This window comes from Pseudogymnoascus destructans (genome assembly GCF_001641265.1).
Source record: "Pseudogymnoascus destructans isolate 20631-21 unplaced genomic scaffold scaffold_11, whole genome shotgun sequence".
NCBI lineage: Eukaryota > Fungi > Ascomycota > Leotiomycetes > Thelebolales > Thelebolaceae > Pseudogymnoascus > Pseudogymnoascus destructans.
The window spans coordinates 969966-986171 of NW_020167530.1; the positions used below are offsets into that span (position 1 = coordinate 969966).

At 52.5% G+C, this 16206-nt stretch overlaps 8 protein-coding genes across 8 annotated transcripts; 5 read left to right on the plus strand and 3 right to left on the minus strand.

Annotated features, from left to right (window-relative positions):
- Positions 1–164: 164 nt before the first annotated feature.
- On the plus strand, positions 165–848 carry VC83_05131 (uncharacterized protein; the record flags this gene model as incomplete). The annotated part of the gene is made up of 1 exon (XM_024468756.1): positions 165–848. The coding sequence occupies one exon, from the start codon at positions 165–167 to the stop codon at positions 846–848; it is 684 nt and encodes a 227-aa protein (XP_024323870.1).
- A 339-nt stretch (positions 849–1187) lies between these two features.
- VC83_05132 (uncharacterized protein) lies at positions 1188–2397 on the plus strand. Its single transcript, XM_024468757.1, has one exon. The coding sequence runs from the start codon at positions 1456–1458 to the stop codon at positions 1981–1983; it is 528 nt and encodes a 175-aa protein (XP_024323867.1). The 5' UTR covers positions 1188–1455; the 3' UTR covers positions 1984–2397.
- Positions 2398–3384: 987 nt separating this feature from the next.
- VC83_05133 (uncharacterized protein) lies at positions 3385–4012 on the minus strand (the record flags this gene model as incomplete). Its single annotated transcript, XM_024468758.1, has 2 exons — positions 3385–3497; positions 3781–4012. The coding sequence occupies 2 exons, from the start codon at positions 4010–4012 to the stop codon at positions 3385–3387; spliced, it is 345 nt and encodes a 114-aa protein (XP_024323868.1).
- A 142-nt stretch (positions 4013–4154) lies between these two features.
- VC83_05134 (uncharacterized protein) lies at positions 4155–4381 on the minus strand (the record flags this gene model as incomplete). The annotated part of the gene is made up of 2 exons (XM_024468759.1): positions 4155–4160; positions 4208–4381. The coding sequence occupies 2 exons, from the start codon at positions 4379–4381 to the stop codon at positions 4155–4157; spliced, it is 180 nt and encodes a 59-aa protein (XP_024323865.1).
- Positions 4382–4493: 112 nt separating this feature from the next.
- VC83_05135 (uncharacterized protein) lies at positions 4494–6222 on the plus strand (the record flags this gene model as incomplete). Its single annotated transcript, XM_024468760.1, has 3 exons — positions 4494–5063; positions 5626–5967; positions 6034–6222. 3 exons carry the CDS (start codon positions 4494–4496, stop codon positions 6220–6222), a joined length of 1101 nt encoding a protein of 366 aa, XP_024323866.1.
- A 187-nt stretch (positions 6223–6409) lies between these two features.
- On the minus strand, positions 6410–9925 carry AMS1 (Glycoside hydrolase, 38 vacuolar alpha mannosidase; the record flags this gene model as incomplete). Its single annotated transcript, XM_024468761.1, has 3 exons — positions 6410–7750; positions 7800–9546; positions 9609–9925. The coding sequence occupies 3 exons, from the start codon at positions 9923–9925 to the stop codon at positions 6410–6412; spliced, it is 3405 nt and encodes a 1134-aa protein (XP_024323863.1).
- Positions 9926–11635: 1710 nt separating this feature from the next.
- Positions 11636–12450, plus strand: VC83_05137 (uncharacterized protein; the record flags this gene model as incomplete). The annotated part of the gene is made up of 2 exons (XM_024468762.1): positions 11636–11870; positions 11924–12450. The coding sequence occupies 2 exons, from the start codon at positions 11636–11638 to the stop codon at positions 12448–12450; spliced, it is 762 nt and encodes a 253-aa protein (XP_024323864.1).
- Positions 12451–13270: 820 nt separating this feature from the next.
- On the plus strand, positions 13271–16095 carry VC83_05138 (uncharacterized protein). The gene is made up of 4 exons (XM_024468763.1): positions 13271–14418; positions 14618–14856; positions 14906–15008; positions 15067–16095. Exons 1-4 carry the CDS (start codon positions 14222–14224, stop codon positions 15806–15808), a joined length of 1281 nt encoding a protein of 426 aa, XP_024323871.1. The 5' UTR covers positions 13271–14221; the 3' UTR covers positions 15809–16095.
- The last annotated feature ends 111 nt before the right edge of the window (positions 16096–16206 follow it).

Sequence of the window (16206 nt, forward strand, 5' to 3'; positions counted from 1 at the left end):
CTCTGTTTCCCTATAACTATCCAGCCGTCACGATCACTTCATCTTTACGGACCACTGCTACGGTTTCGCTCCAAGGTGCCTTGCGTCTCGCATCTTGCCTCATCTCCCATCCCGAGTCATTCACGACGCCCAAGGACACTCGCTTCAACAGTCGAATACTCAAAATGGTCGCCTCAACGACCACCCGCCCGACGCTGCCAAAGCTGAAGACGCCTCAGACAGCGTCGTTTCCTTCTCCATTCCCCTCTGAACTCAGCGCGCGGTCTGCTCGCACGCCTCTCTCCGCCTTTCCCGACTACATCAAGATCGAGTGCAATTCCAAGACCCCTATCACCCCGCCATCCGCCTACCTCGACTTCCTCAAGAGCATGGCTTCACCCGTCGTAGCTGACAAGCCCAAGTCTGGCTCAACAACTCCCTCCTCCGCCGCCCACTCCGACGGCGGCTCTACCACCTCAGTCTCACCCATCACCGACGATGACCACACCCTCTCACACAAATCCCCCGCGCCCTCGCCCTTTGTCTACCCCACTTCCGCCCCCTCCACCTCTCGCATCCGCCTCCGCATACCACCCTCCCCCGCCTTCTCTCTAAAGGACGCCCGCTCCCCGCTCAGCGCAAACCCATACAGCGCACACCCTATGAGCGCCACCAGCATCCGCTCCCCCTTCAGCGCCCGCAGTCCTCACGACTGGGATATCGCGCTCAAGGGACGCTGGTTCGATGTCAGGAGCCCGAAGACGAGCCGTGGCGGCGTAAAACAAATACGTGAGATTGTCACGCGCACCGTCACATATACGCCGAGAATGAGCGCGGCGCCGAAGGGGAAGAGGAGGAAGATCGAGTAGAGAGTTACAGACGACTATGACTATGGGGAACCTCACTGGATCGCTAGATCGATACCGGGCAGGGAAGTTGCATCAACTGCCCAATTACCACGGATTTGGGCCGTGGATACGGAAATCAACACATTAATTTAAGATGCGCTGGACACATCGCACACTATCTACTACCTTATTTATCCATCACATCGAACTATATACCTCTCGGACACGGAAGGAAAACGGATTGTTTTTCACTCTAACGAGCCACGCACGCAACGCATGCGCTCGAGGAACGCTCGGCTTCAGGCCTGGAGCACTCTGAGCAGCTGGGGGCGGGGTTGGGGTGGGAGGGGGGTATTTTGTCTCCCGTCTGCCTATGCTACGTATGCTGGGACGGGATGGCGGGAGCTGGCGTTTTATGGGAGTGTGCTTTTGGAGTTCGTTTTGGGGGGGAATATACGGGGGTCAACGGGAGGCATACATGCTATGTCATTGCGTGGAGTAGGGGGGTTCGATGCCCGTACATCGCCAGAAATGAAGATTCGTATATCAAGCAACTACCTGTCGTCCACATCGTGTTTTGTCTCTTCCCTCCTCTAACAACCAAACAAACAAGTAAATAGAACCCAATATGCGACCATTCCTCCCTAAACAGCCGGTCGCCATGGCCTCGACCAACCAACCCACGACCATACCTGCAGCCAGCAACGTGCCCAAGCTCCCGCTGCGACCGCCACCACATCGCCATCTCGTTTGCCCTCAGCGCGCAGCATCGTGCATACACACAACACAACCACCCATCTACTTACTCGTCCTTACACATCGCGGATACAGCTCATGGGCCGAGCCCCATAGTTGGTTACCAGAGGCGGTTGCCCCCTGGGTTATAACAATTGCCATAGTGTCGACCGCTGTGGACCACGCCTGTGGCTTTACGGTCTTTATCACAGGCGACAGTAACGGCAGGGTTGTTCCATCCCATATCACAGTAACCACTCTTGTGGCTGCTGGCAAGGGTTCCACAGTCGGTAGCAAAGATTGTAGGCTGGATCCAGAGAACTCCCGCCCCTTGAGGGGTTTGATCATTGACCATATAGGTGTAGCCAACACCGACTTCGTTGGCCTTGCATACTTGGTAAGCCGTGCTGAATGTTGGTAAGGCGAAGAGAAGCTAGAGCATAGCCAGCGGGGTGGTAGTTGTGAACCGCATGATGATAACAGTGTGGTTCGTTTTGGTTGTAAGATGAGGCTCTGGAGAGGCGTGCTATAACAAAAGGATATAAAACGCAGCATTTACTATCTTATATAGACATACTTGATGCTCCTGAAGGGATATTTGCTGAAGAATTATCCAAACACTTAGCCGGTTAAAATTACTTTTCTCCAATAACTAACAAAGCCAAGGCCCCCATGAGCGAATGCAGTATTTAATATCTTAATTAGGCATACTTGACGCCCTCGAGAGAATATTTACTGGAGGAATATCTCAACACTTAGGCGGTTGGTATTACTTCTTTCCACTCTCCAACAAAGCCAAGGCCCTGATGAGCAACCATCTGTGCATACCAATAGTTACTAACAAACAAAACGCAAGAAAAAAACCCTCGTCCCTACAGCCCAGCTGTGCACCCATCACCCTCCCTCTAGTCCACCCAGCTCACCCCGCCAAAACCCCCTAAAAGCAGCACCACCACCCCCCAGTCCCACGCCGGTACGTACCCGCACCCCCCTCCCGGCGGCTACAGGATCACCCACGGCGCTAGAATCCCGTGTGCGCGTTCTGATTGGTTTCTTTTAATAAGCTAATGGTGTGGGGGGAGCAGACCGGGGACAGGGATGGTGAGGGGTGGGTATTTTTAGCTTGGGATGCGGGCGTGAGTTTTAGGAGTCGCTGTGAAACGCGGTTAGAGTTTCATGGAGGGTTATTTTTGGTGTTTCAATCGCTCCTGTTGTTTCGAGGTGTATCGGGATCCTGTAACTGCGGTGCAGGATTGCCAGAAGCAGAGTAGAGGAGCGAGGAAGGCTCGGCCGTCACGTTGTTGGACCTGGGATGGAAGTCCCAGCCCAGACAATACACGGGACACGTGATTGTTAGCTTTCAGGATGGCGTTCGTGTGGTGGTTATCACAATTGGAGTAGCATCATCACTATCACATATGCTCGCTGCCGAGTTCATCACAGCACACCGATAGTTCCTGTTTGTCCCAAGCTACTCTACGCCCACCTCATGCCTAGGGGTAGAGATATATGGGGACACGTGATTGTTAAGGAGGTGTTTCGTGGCGTTACTATTACATAACTACTAATCATGGGTGGAAGCAAAGTGCGTTCGTGAGATGATGTGGAAGCAAAATGCGTTCGCGACTACTAAATATTATAGGTACCTTTACATAGTAAATTGTACGCAACGTAACTTAAGGTAATAAAAAGATAGAAGTGTAGTTGAATTTTTAGAATAAAAATATATAAACTACCTTAAATGCTCTAACACAATGTGAAAGAAGGTTCGTTTTCTATCACCAATTCCTTTGGCATCTCAAGTCAAGGGACGGCAGCGATCTCATCCGACTCCCCGCAAGAGAGTGAAGAGGTTCCAATCCATGTATTCCCTAATCCATAGGTCCCTCCAGAAGCCACTCTTGGCCCACGGATACGCCGCCGCGATGAGGAACGCTCTTTGGGTATCAGATGAGCTAGGTCAATGGCCAGACAACGTCCCTGGAGAATGCGTTAGAGGACGTGTGTCCTTGTATGGATACATCCAGGGCACAGAGATGACCAGATATTCACCGTACAAAAAAATGCTACACTCTCGAGATGGCGAGCTCTTATCTTCCAGACTAACCACGAGTACTTCGACGGGATAGAGGACGTAGCCCTGCGCACGCTCGATCCAGGGCTGATGACGCAGGCTTCAAAATGATCGTCTGGATCATCCACAACCTGATTCACTTACACCCCCGCTGCACATTCGCGAAATACATGCTAGTCGCCAGCGGCGCCAACACATACACATTCGACGTCTTCGACGCCGTCTCCGAAACCCCAAAACCCGCGCTGACCTCCTGAAGCTGAAGGCCAACTGTCGCCAGACCGTATGGGACCACGGGTATCTCGAGCTGCACGTCGGAAGACGTCTCAACGAGGTGGCAAGATGCTTTAGCCCCCACACCATTTGTCCTATACATCCCTGTTAGACACGATGCCCCGAAAGGCAGCTTCGCACCGTAGATGCTGGGGACTATGGAATATGATTAAAGGAGTTCGAGGTAGAAGGAGCCTCGCATCTTGTTGAGAGATGGCAGAGCAAGCGTTCTCGAGGGACCATAGTTACCTCTGATATCAGCTGAAAACACCGCTTCATCTCAGTTGTTACCACTCACATGGGTGAGGATGACAAGGCCAAGGGGGTTCTGTCTCTCATCGCCCCCGTAGGTTTCTACGAACCACACTCCTGAAATATCATTGGAAGCTTGAGCCTTGCGGAGGGGCACTGCCCCGAAGACTGACACGGATCGACGCGGATGATGTGATTGGAAATCCAAGTCATCCTGCATGAAGGAGCTCTATAAGAAGGTGGCCCTCCCACTTCTGAAGAGCAAGAATTCCTTCATCTTCATTCTTCGTCCTTCATCGTCATCCTTCGTTCAAGTCCATCACAAGATCAACATGGTCTCGTCAACTCCGACATCAGAGGATAGCGAAAGCCAACTCATGTCAGATGTGGGGTGCCCTAACTGGCATACTGAGGATTGCTCTACTCCGGGCAGCCCCGATTCAGATTTCGACGAGTTATTTTCGCAATTCACGCGCATAGATCAAGATGGGGCCGCATCATGGGGCAGTTACTGGCATGCAGTGGGCTGGCTCGGTTTGGACGATCTCTCAAAACCTGCACCTAGTGAAGTGGAGATGAAAGATGTTCCGCCGGCTGTCATCGAGCCACGTCAAGAACCAGCTGAAGCGATTCCTCCAGATCTCGACCCTGAGGCAGATCCCCAAGAACCAGCGGAAGCGACCTCTCAAGGCAGCACCAATTCCGACTTTGAATCACGTCAACGATCAGCTAAAGCGATTGCTCCAGACCTTGTCACTGAGGCACACCCCCAAGAGCCGGCTGACGCGACAACTGCAGAGCTCACCCCTGAGTCAGCTCCCAAAGAACTAGCTGAAGCGACTTCTCCAGAGCTCGTACATGGGGCAGATCCCATTGTCGGTGAGAAACTGCATAACAAAGAGGTATGATTGACATGCTTCATCGTTATTTCAAGTTTTGTAAGCTGACGGCGCCAGAATCTTAGATAAAGCTGAATACACACTTTTAAAATTACTGCGAACGCACTTTGCTTCCACCTATGATTAAGCAAACAGAGTTGTAGAAGGGGGTGCATATTCATATTAAATATTAATTTACACTAAAGGGTATATTGATTCGACAGATGTTTGGAAATTGCCTACCTATGTCGGTTACATTCATGCTTGCTTCCGGTCACTCTCCTACACCCCCGTTTGTCCTGCGGCGGCAGGACAGTACAACAACCACGCCCACCTCATCAACATCACCCTCCCCATCAACGTCGCCTACTACATCAAGCAACCCAGCTAGCGAGTCTAATAGGGACAAGGCACTTAAGATCCTCAAAGGCCTCCGGGGCCGGTAACCAGCAGCAGATGCACGCCTCGAGGTCATCGATGCATTCCTACTCGAGATCAAGAGGGCCGCCGACATAGCCAATGCTGACTCCAAGGACCCTAATCCACCCCCTAATACTAATGCCAAAACCATCAACGTGCCCCCAAGGAACTACAATCCCTCAACTCCACAAAAGCCGAGACCCACGTCCAGCGCGTCCAAGCCGCACAGAACCAAGACCCAACAGCCGTCCAATTCACCAACGCCGAGCTCGACATCGAAGTGCAAGAGCGTGGGAAACTAGGGGAATTCATGCATGATACTTTTAGGCGGAGGAAGGGAAAAGACAACCTGGTTGTCATCATGGGTCTAGCTCCGTGGACTAATTTTGCAGCAGCGGACCAGGCGGGGTGGACTGAGGGCACGCTTAGTGCAGCGCAGAGGAGGAGGTTGTGGAAGGAGCATGAGACGCCTGGTCATATCATTGTAGTTAAGTGGGAGAATAACGTCGTAAGCCCCCTCCCCCTCCCCCTCCCCTCCCCTATCCTATAGGCAGCATGTGCTAACAGTAGGTAGATGACTGTATACGACCCCTCCTGGTCAGTTAACAGCCGGACGTATTACAGAGGTGGAAAGGTCCTGCGCCTTCATGAGATCAGTGGATGGTCTCTTGTAGTTGCACTGCCGAGGGCAATTAACAAGGAGGGGACGAATGTGCGCCTTATCCAGGGAGGGGGTGATGGCAATCAGTATGGGCAGTGCTGAAGAATGTCATATCGTTGGCTTGTAGTTATTGCAGCGATTGAGCCAGCTGCAGCTAAGCCTGTTCGTCGCACGTCCTGGGTAAAGGTCGTAGCGTGAGCTAGATGTATGACGTTGGGCTAATATAGTGCTATTAGTAGGAGGAAGCCGTTTGCAACACCCTACCTAGTTAATATCCCAATCTAACTGTCTAAACCTCCAACCTATACGTCGCAACCTCAAACGGCCTCAAACAAATCCTCACCCCCCCCTCCCCCCCCTCCACCTCCTCCCCCTCGTCCTCAAGCACATTCGTCTTCCACGCCTTCTTAACCTTAAACCCCGTCTCAATAACCCCCCTACTCGTCCCCCCCAAACTATCAAAGATCCTCACCACCACACTCCTCCCCTTCCGCTTCGGCAGCTCCCCCCGACTAACATCCTCATCATCCTCCCCCCTCTTCACCGTATCAAGCACCAGACTCACATCCCCGGTGACCCTGATATCAAGCACATTCAGCGCCTCAACCGCCGTCGCCGGCGCGCGAAGCACGCGCATGGGGTTGTTAAACGCGTATCCCGCCCTCACAGTCTCACTCCCCAGCTCCCCCTGATGCGGGAGCAACGCCCATTTAATATGATGCCTCCCCATATCCGCATGCGCGTCGGGCGCCTTGGGGGCTCTCAGCAAACTAAGTCTCATCACGTTCCCGCACGTCGCGAACCCGTATTTCGACTCGTTCAGCACCGACACGCCGTAGCCGTGCTCGCTCAGATCAGCCCACTTGTGGCAGCAGACCTCGAACTTGGCCATGTCCCAGGTGGTGTTGTAGTGCGTGGGGCGGCGCACGATGCCGAATGCCGTTTCGTACGAGGCCTCGGTGTTGCGGATGTCGATGGGGAATTCGACTTTGAGGAAGCGCATGGTTTCGTTCCACTCGACGTCGGCGGTGATTTCGACGAGGGAGGGCTGGTTGGGGAAGGCGGCGCTGAGGCTGATGGTTGTTAGGATGTAGGAATCCTCGCTGATGCGAGTCTCGCTCTGCACGCTGACGCGGTAGGGGGTGTTCTCGATGACGCGGGTGCTGGATGCGTGGAGCTCCTTGCGCGAGTCGAGGTGGTAGACTTCGACGTCCCAGGCCTGCCAGTAGAGCGGCTTGTCGTCGAAGATGACGAGCTGGTTGGCCCGGCTGCCTTTGGGGACGACTTCGCGTCCGGCTCGGTGGTCGTAGAGAGACGTGATGTTCCCGCCTTCGACCTGGACTCTGAGCTGGTCGTTTTCGAGGACGAAGACGTCCTCGATCACTTCGCGGACTGTCACAGCTGGCTTTTCGGCGATCTTGAATGGCTTGACGGTGATGGCAGTTCCGCTTCCACAGGCTATGCCGGCCGCGGTCGCTGAGATGCTCACAATCTCTTTACGATACCATGGAAGGGTATTCACAGCAACAAGTCCACCACTAACCCCAGTGACTACAGGGTCCTCAAGACCAAGTGCCTTGTGGGCTTCTTTTAACAGTCTGTGCCCAGTCGTGAATGCCTTGTCGTAAAGCTGCGAGTTCAATTAGAATGTTACAAGTAGTAGGGGAGGTGGACCTTACTTCATCCGAGTCGTCGTAGCACATCTCTATCGAACTGCCCGGTAGACAATCATGGAACTGGCACAGTAACGTAGCCTCCCATATATCATCTATATCCTCCTTGGGATACTTGTATTTCGAATTCTTAAGTGACGCAGCAGTAGCCAAAAGCTCAATATCGCGAAGCAGAAACTCAACCTTCCGATTATTGCGCTTGTTGTTCGCCTGGGTGGTGTATGTCCCACGGTGAAGCTCAAAGTACAGCTCACCATACCAAGTGACGAGATCCAAGCCCTTCCCAATTCGGTCTTCGAGTCGGTCATAGAAGTCCTCTACGGACTGTCCCATGTGAACTCTAGGTAATGCGCCTATTTTATCACTCAACCCTCTGCAACGTCTGAGCTTCTCCAAATGCTCCCACGTAGGACCACCACCACCGTCACCCTTCCCAAAGACCAAAAGCGAGGTCGCATCCTGATCCATCGACTTATGTTGGGTTACGCTCTTACGAAGGTCGCCAAAGTTAGCTTCCGCAGTATATGTCTCGGACGGACACATGTGGCAGATGACCTGGCTTCCATCAAGGGACACCCAATTGAATGTGGTGTGCGGGAATTTGTTGATATTGTTCCAGCTCAGCTTCTGGGTGAAGAAACGCTTCATGCCTGACTGCCTGCACAGTTGCGGGAGTTGCGCAGAGTAGCCAAAGGTGTCTGGAAGCCAGAACGTCTTGCATCGCTTCCCAAAGTTGCTCTCAAAAAAGCGTTGGCCGTATAGGAACTGTCGAGCAAGCGATTCTCCACTTGGCATATTTGTGTCGTGTTCCACCCAGCTACCTCCAACAGTCTGGAAGTTACCCTTCTTAATATGCGCCTTGACTCTATCAAAAAGGGATGGATAGAACTCCTTCAGCCATTTGAATTGCTGTGCTTGAGAGACCGTAAAGCGATGCTCTGGATAATAATCAAGGAGGTTGCATTGACTTGTCCAACTTCTAGCGACCTTTCTTTTGGTCTCAGCCCATGGCCAGAGCCAGCATGTATCGATGTGGCAGTTACCAATTCCATATACAAGGGGTTCAGTTCCAGTTTCGTAGACCTTTTCAGAATCTACGTTCTCGCCCAAGTATTCCTGGGCAATCTTCCTACCTTTTATAATCGAGTCCTGGTTGCCAGCCTCGAAAGTATCTATTATCGACGTTGCGACTTGAAGGGCTTTGTGCTGCTCCCAGGAGTTTTCTGGGAACTCCTTCGCAGCATCACCAATAACCCAGAAGTCCAGGCGTAAAGCCCTCGCCTGAACGTTAACAGCGACAATATCTGCCTTGCCCAATCTGAAATACCTGTTTGGATCAGGTGGTTGGATGGAGTCTCCTCCAGGAGCGTTGCCGAACATGCCGTTACAAGCCATCTCCACATATACGATGTGCTCTCTTTCATCTCTGAAGGAATCAGGAATAACCCATTCTACTCTTTCGCCTCCGCCTGTTAGGCCCTGCAACGGGTGGCCATCCTCAGACCACACGAGCGCCTCATTATTACCATCCCAGTGTAACTCAAGAAGCTCCTTTTTCAGTAGCTCCTTGGGAATGGTGAGGGCCACTCTAAACCAGTGGGTCGACCATGACGAGCCAAAAGACTCGCCGACTTTAGTGGGCTTAAAGTCGTGTGAAACGGCATCTTTGAAGGGCGGCCGAGCAAGGTCTGGCACGTTGTAGACTGATAGTTTGATATGGGGTTCTCCAGACACCACAGCCTCGTTCAGCATACTATCAAATACATAATCAGTAGCAGTTCTAGTATTATAATCACGGGCATTGAAGAAACTCACGATCGTAGGTTTTGGCTCTCATATTGGCCGCCCGCCGTAAAGGAATCAATGCGCTCCTTATAAATCCGCGAGATCCGCTGTCCGATCGGTTTCGCGGACAATTGAGGATACTGGCCGCCTGCCTTCGGAGCAGGTTGTCCGCCCATGATTATGTCTTTCAGTGCAGAAGTGGTTGTCTCGAGGAGGTTCTCTGGCAAGTTCGTGCTGTGGAGTGAGGATTCGCTGGTTAGCCACCGAGCTACAGCAGGGATGATGTGCGGGGCAGAGACCAAGTGGGAAGGCGATGGGGAATAATCTGGGGTAGAGTCGTCGCTCATGAAGACATTACGGCATTTTTTTTTTTAGATTTAAATAATGACAGAAGAGGACTATGGAATGTGTTTGAGACAGCTGTGAGATAAACCGTTGAGCATCGTGTCTTAGCCCTCATTGCTTTCCTTGTCAGGTCAGGAACGGTGCTAAGGTTACGACTGTATGATGTGGTGTGTCTCGCTCCTTCCAATCGTCCAATGAAATAACCAGCACATGACTTTGATTATTAAGGAAGTTGGTTTTGCAGTTTGTTATTGTCTTATAATGCAGGATATATCTGCCTTGCATTGCCATATCGCATAAGTCAGGTCAGATAGGTGTGTTGTTAGGATGTATGTGTCATGTGACTCGTGGATGGTATGCTTCAAGGAAACATGAGACTTCGCTGAAATGATGTCAGCAATCAGCAAGATAAGGGCAGTAAAGCAATGCGGAGAATTAGTTCTTCCATTCCTGACGTTAGTGTCAGTGATGGGCCCATTAGACAGGGCTATCGCCAAAGCAGTAAGGTATCCCCAAAGCAGTAAGATATCCCCAAAGCAGTAAGATATCCTCAAAGCAGTAAGATATCCCCAAAGCAGTAAGATATCCTCAAAGCAGTAAGATATCTCCAAAGCAGTAAGATATCCTCAAAGCAGTAAGATATCTCCAAAGCAGTAAGATATCCTCAAAGCAGTAAGATGTAAGGCCTACTCTAAGAGACTAGACGATTAGCTGTAATTGCGCTAACATGGGTAAATATTCCCCCAGCTGCCTCATTGGCACAATAGCTGTAATTGGGCGCTGTTGTTAACATGGGTAAATATTCCCCCAGCTGCCTCATTGGCACACTCATCCAATAAGACCCGTCGGCGTCGGAATGTGCCGCACCATGGCTCAGGTCCACTATCATCCAATGTCCACTATCATCCTATGTCCACTGTCATCCACCATGTCCACTATATCCACTATATCCACTATGTCCACCATGTCCACTATATCCACTATGTCCACTATATCCACCATCCACTAACTTCCACTCACTCTCCTGTTGTTGCCGCTGCTGCGCCGCCGATGCACCTCGCCGTGCATACCCCATTATACATTATCCCCATTATACATTATCCCCATTATACATTATCCCCCTTATCCCCCCTTATCCCCCTTTATCGCCCCCCGGCCGCACCTGCTCTACTGTACTCTTCTACTGTACTACCATGATGATGGACCCTTATCGTCTCAGCGATGTGTCAGCGATGTGTCAGCGATGCACCTCAGTCCATCCATGCTCTACCCACCATTGCCCACAATCAAGGTAAGCGGTGGAACATTTGCCGTTGCTTGAATCACTCGATGATTCGCCCCATCCACCTGCGAAAGCTAGCTTGGTGCAGTGCAATGTTGAGAGACTTTCTCCCACTCTTGTCTGCCCTGGGCTAGGCTTGACGCGTTTATTTTGGGACATCCCAGTCCGACCCCTTCAACATCCACCTGCCGTTCGATGGGCTGGCTGTACACCCAATTTCCAATAAGCCCTCACGTAAGAGGATCCCTGCGGGGGCGGGCTGATACTGCACTGGCGTCGTCATCTCCGCCTTCAGCTTTCTGAACCTTTTACTTTCTTTACTGCGCCGCTGACCATTTTTGTTATTTCTTTCTGCCCTTTGTCGCTCATTCAGTATCCTCGGATACCAGTCACTCTTTACACCGATCGACCTCGCGTTCAATTCTTCAACATGCAGTACTCATTCGCAAAGGCCTGCCTTTTGGCACTCGCCACCACCACCAGCGTCCTCGCTCAAATCCCCGGCTTCAATGTCCTCACCGCACCAACCAGCCAGGAGGTCATCCCGGCCGGCTCGACATTCACCATCAGATGGACTCCCAGTAACCCTCCCGCGCCTATCACCCTCTTCCTGATACAGGGCAAGGATGCTCAGAGTCTCAACATCGCTGACAAAGCCATCGCCAGTAAGTTCCCCTCCCCCAATCCTGCGGCGCAGCTCAACTAACAGGCACTACAGGCTCCATCGACAGCTCCCTCGGCCACTTCGACTGGGCCGTCCCCGCCTCCGCCCCCTTCGCCGCCTACGGTATCCTGCTCCAGCTCGACTCCAACCATGCTCAATTCCAATACTCCAACCCATTCACCATCAGCGGTGGTGCAGGCGGTTCCACTAGCGAGACTGGCGCCAAGGGAGCCATCAGCATTTCCGCCGCCGAGCCCACCGGAGGAAAGTCAACCACCACCATCAACGTCTCCCAGATCTCCACCGCGCCCACCACCTCCTCCACAAAGGCCGCGTCCACCTCGACCAAGGCGGCGCCATCCACCACCTCCGAGAAGGCCAGCTCGACTGCCGAGTCCACCACCAAGGCGGCGAGCACCACTGAGACCCCATCCACCAAGGCGGCGAGCGCCACTGAGGCCCCATCCACCAAGGCGCCTACCACCCCGCCATCCGCTACCCACACCGGCGCTGCGCCCCGCAGCGCCATTGGCGGCAGCGGCCTCCTCGGCGCTATGGTCATGGTGTTTGCGCTTTTCTAAGCAATTCGCTGTGGAGATGGGAGAGGGACGATTCTAGAGGGATTGGGATGAAGCGCTTGGCGCGCGGAGAAGAGGGGGAGGAGCGAAATATTACGGAAAATTTTGTTATGTGCTGGGGAGATTGGGATCTTATCTTGTTATACTGTGTAATGTACGCGTGTACTTCCTTGCTTGCTTTCAGCGAGGGGTTCGTCCCTGTTTTATCTAATCCTGTGCTCTGCTCTACTCTGTCCTAGCTGTTTTTTTGTGAGATCTCTTCGTCGAGTGGTGCGCGCGTGCGATGGAATACTTACAACAGTACTCTTGACTCGTTGCGCAAGTGTCATCCACACATACAGACAACATTTATGCCTTGCGTTGCGTCGTCCGCCCTATTTGCATTGAGAATATACCCAGAACCCGGACCAGCTGAAACGTATAACACCCCACCCCCCCGCATTCCTCCGTCCCAACTCCTCTCCCTCTAACTATCATCCGGGAAATGGCTTTCCCGGTCGCTATGATAACTTGTGAACCCTGTGGAGCTGAGATGATGTTGAGGGAGGGATGGTGGATGCTGGTCCAGCTGTCAGACTGGGGACCAGACGCGGGGTGTTGGGGATTGGCTTGTCCACTGTGGTTGTACCGGTATTGGGATGGGGCGTAAAGGGGAGGTGGATTAATGCGCGGTTACTTGGCCATATCAACGGGTGGTGAGAAGAGGAGAATTGGGGGGTCCAGTCTTGGCTATCGCTGTCGAGGAGAGCATCACTTGCGTTATAACTCCAAGATCAGAGTACCATGAAGGCACATAGGAGTTAATTTAAAATATACAGCTTCTGAAATAATCAATCCCAAAATCCATCAATTTTATCTCCACTATAGACAACTTTCTAACAACGTGGACCTCTTTTTAAGCTCGAAATTAAACTCGTCATCCTGTATCTAATCGCTAAACCCCCGGTTCCAAAAAAAACCCCTCACCTCCTATCCATCATCTATCATTTTATTTTCCCCCGCCCTCCCAACGTCCCCAAAAAAAGGTCATCTGCATAAAATAAAAAACCGGACACAGACACTGACACTGACACTGACACAATTCCATCAACTGCTCCACCGCCAAAAGTGATTGTGAGATAGAGTTGCAGAACAAGGCCTGCACACACCACCCATCCACCCATTGGCGCCTCACTATCATGCAGTCAATCACTGCAGCACGCAGCAGCCACCACTCACCCAAAACGGCCATCACACTACGGGCACCACGCTCTTGAGAGGTGCCACGCTCCTCCCTGTGCGCGGCGAGGAGGCAGATACCCGCCTTGTCCCCAGCGAGGGCGCAGGTTGCTCAGCTCCTCGGCTCCTCCTTCTACACTATCTTCTCGTACTATATACCGGAAACTTCCGCCGAAGTGATATCCCACCCCCAGCATATACGTCACTAACGTCCGCTCCCACGACCGAACCACATGACCCGCGGCAGCCAGCGGGCCCGCCCATCACTCGGCTTGGACCAGCTAGGTGAGCTGACGCTGAGTGGTTTGGTTGGCTGCACCGTAGAGCCGCAGCAGCGTGGAGCCTCGTCGGGTGCGCGCCTGGGTTGCGTGGTGAGCGCGGGGACGACAAGCTTTCTTCGTCAGCGCAGCCTGGTTGTCATTTGGATCATCGGTTTATCGGTCTACTTTGTCTTTGTCCCATCATCAAGGCTAATTTAGTGAGGTGGGGAGATAGATAGATTCTAGTGTTTCCCTATTTCTGGAATCCAGCTCGACGATCCGGACGGGAGCAGAGAATGTCGACTACCACAACACCGCACGCGGAGTCATCGGCTACCGCTACGAGAGGCAAGGAGCGCACGTTGGCGGATGCGATGAGGGAGCCGAGCGTGGCGGTGCCGGCGGTGGTGGTGCTGGATGAGGCGCATGTGGAGGTGCCGAGACGGGTGTTTGTTAGTGCGAATAGGGACTTGTGGCTTTCGACTGTGGATGGGTGAGTGGTGTTTTTTTACTTTGCTTGTTTGGTTGTTTTTACTTTGGGTAAATAGGGGGATGGAGGGGTCGGGGGGTTAGGGGTCGATGGGGGAGGAGGGGTTTGGGTGGTGTGGTTTTTTTGGGGTCGGGTTTTGTTGCAATATTGTTGGGCTTTTAGGGGTCTTGTGGAAATGGTTTAACATTATGTTCTCTCTTAGGCGTCATCAATCGCCGATTATACCGGTCAGGTGCGGGCCTGAGGCGGAGACGTTTTACGTACATAAGGATATCCTCACGAAATCGGAGTTCTTCAGGAATGCGCTTGATGGGCGGTTTAGGGAGGCGGGTGAGCAGGCCGTGGACCTGCCGGAGGAGGGCCCGGCTTTGTTCAGCTTTGTGGTGGCATACCTTTATGAAGGGAAATTTTCACCTATCAAACCTGCGGCGGATGCATTGGGTGAGTTTCTACGGTCTAGGGGGTTATCAAAGCTAATTAAGGATTCTAGTTGTGGAACTCCCAAAGGGGAAAGGGAGAGAGGGCGAAGAAGAGAACGAAGGATCAGAAAGTGGTAGCGGCAGCGAAATTGGCAACAGCAGCAGTGACGACTCGTAAGGCCAACCTCCCTACCCCCCCACCTCCACCCCTATCACTAACAACCCTCCTTAGAATGCCAAGCGAACGCCGCCTCCAAGCCCGCCACCGCCGCCAACAGCGCAACCTCGACCGCCTCTCAACGTGCTTCAACCACAACCAGCGCCCGCCCTGCTGGAACTGCGGCGTGCAATCCAACCGTCCCCCCCCCCTGCGCCGCGCCTACGCGGGATACGTCGCCCCTCCAGGCGTCTGGGGTGTGCCTCCCCCTCCTCCACCTATGGGCGTCCATCCTCCGCATCCCGGGGCGATAATGAATCGTCGTGGCCCGCCGCGGCCGCATGATGGGAACCAGCCACGGCTCTCGAGGGATAGGGGAATCGCGGATCCGGCGCCGGATCCGAGGATGGATGGGGAGGATATGCGGACCTGGCTGATGGCGTATGAACTCAGCGTCGACGTGTATATCTGCGCCGAACGGTACTGTCTCGATAATTTCAAAGCATGCATACGGCTTTGCATCATCGATTACCTCGAGACCGCCGGGATGGATGCTGCGCAGCCGCTTCTGCTGGAGTGTTGCCGGAAGTTGCATGCGGGGCTGAGCAGCAATGATGTGTTGCTGAAAATGGTGTTTGCGCGTGTGGGCTTCATGTTGGCGAGGTTGTGGAAGAATTATGGGGAGGAGACGCATTTGTTTTGGATGGAGAATGCGGAGGTGGGGGGGATGATTATGAAGGAGACGATGGAGAGGAGGGAGATGGATGCGGGGGATGATTTGCCGGCTATGAGTAGAGTGTTTCAGGTGGGGAGGTAGGTGGTTACGATGCACAGGTGACAGCAGGAGCCAGAGACTGTTATTGAGTATATGATGAGACGACTGGGATAGACTGACAACGTATAACGACAGATCACGAACGAAGGGTATGGTTTCTAGCGAAAAGATGTGATGACAAGTTTTCTTATATTCACGAACTATTGTATTCTTGGTGCATTAGCCTTTTCATTGTAGTTTGTAAGGTAGGATTATTTATTCTCTCATGACCAGAAATTATTATTGTATGAGTTTATTATAAGTCTAGTAGGATTAGTATCAATGAGAACAAATTAACTAGCGTTCAAATGCAACAAAAATGCCGTATGTAACTATGCAACCTAGAAACGTACCAGACATAAATTCATTTAACTATTACCAATATGGGGCTCTCATTCTCA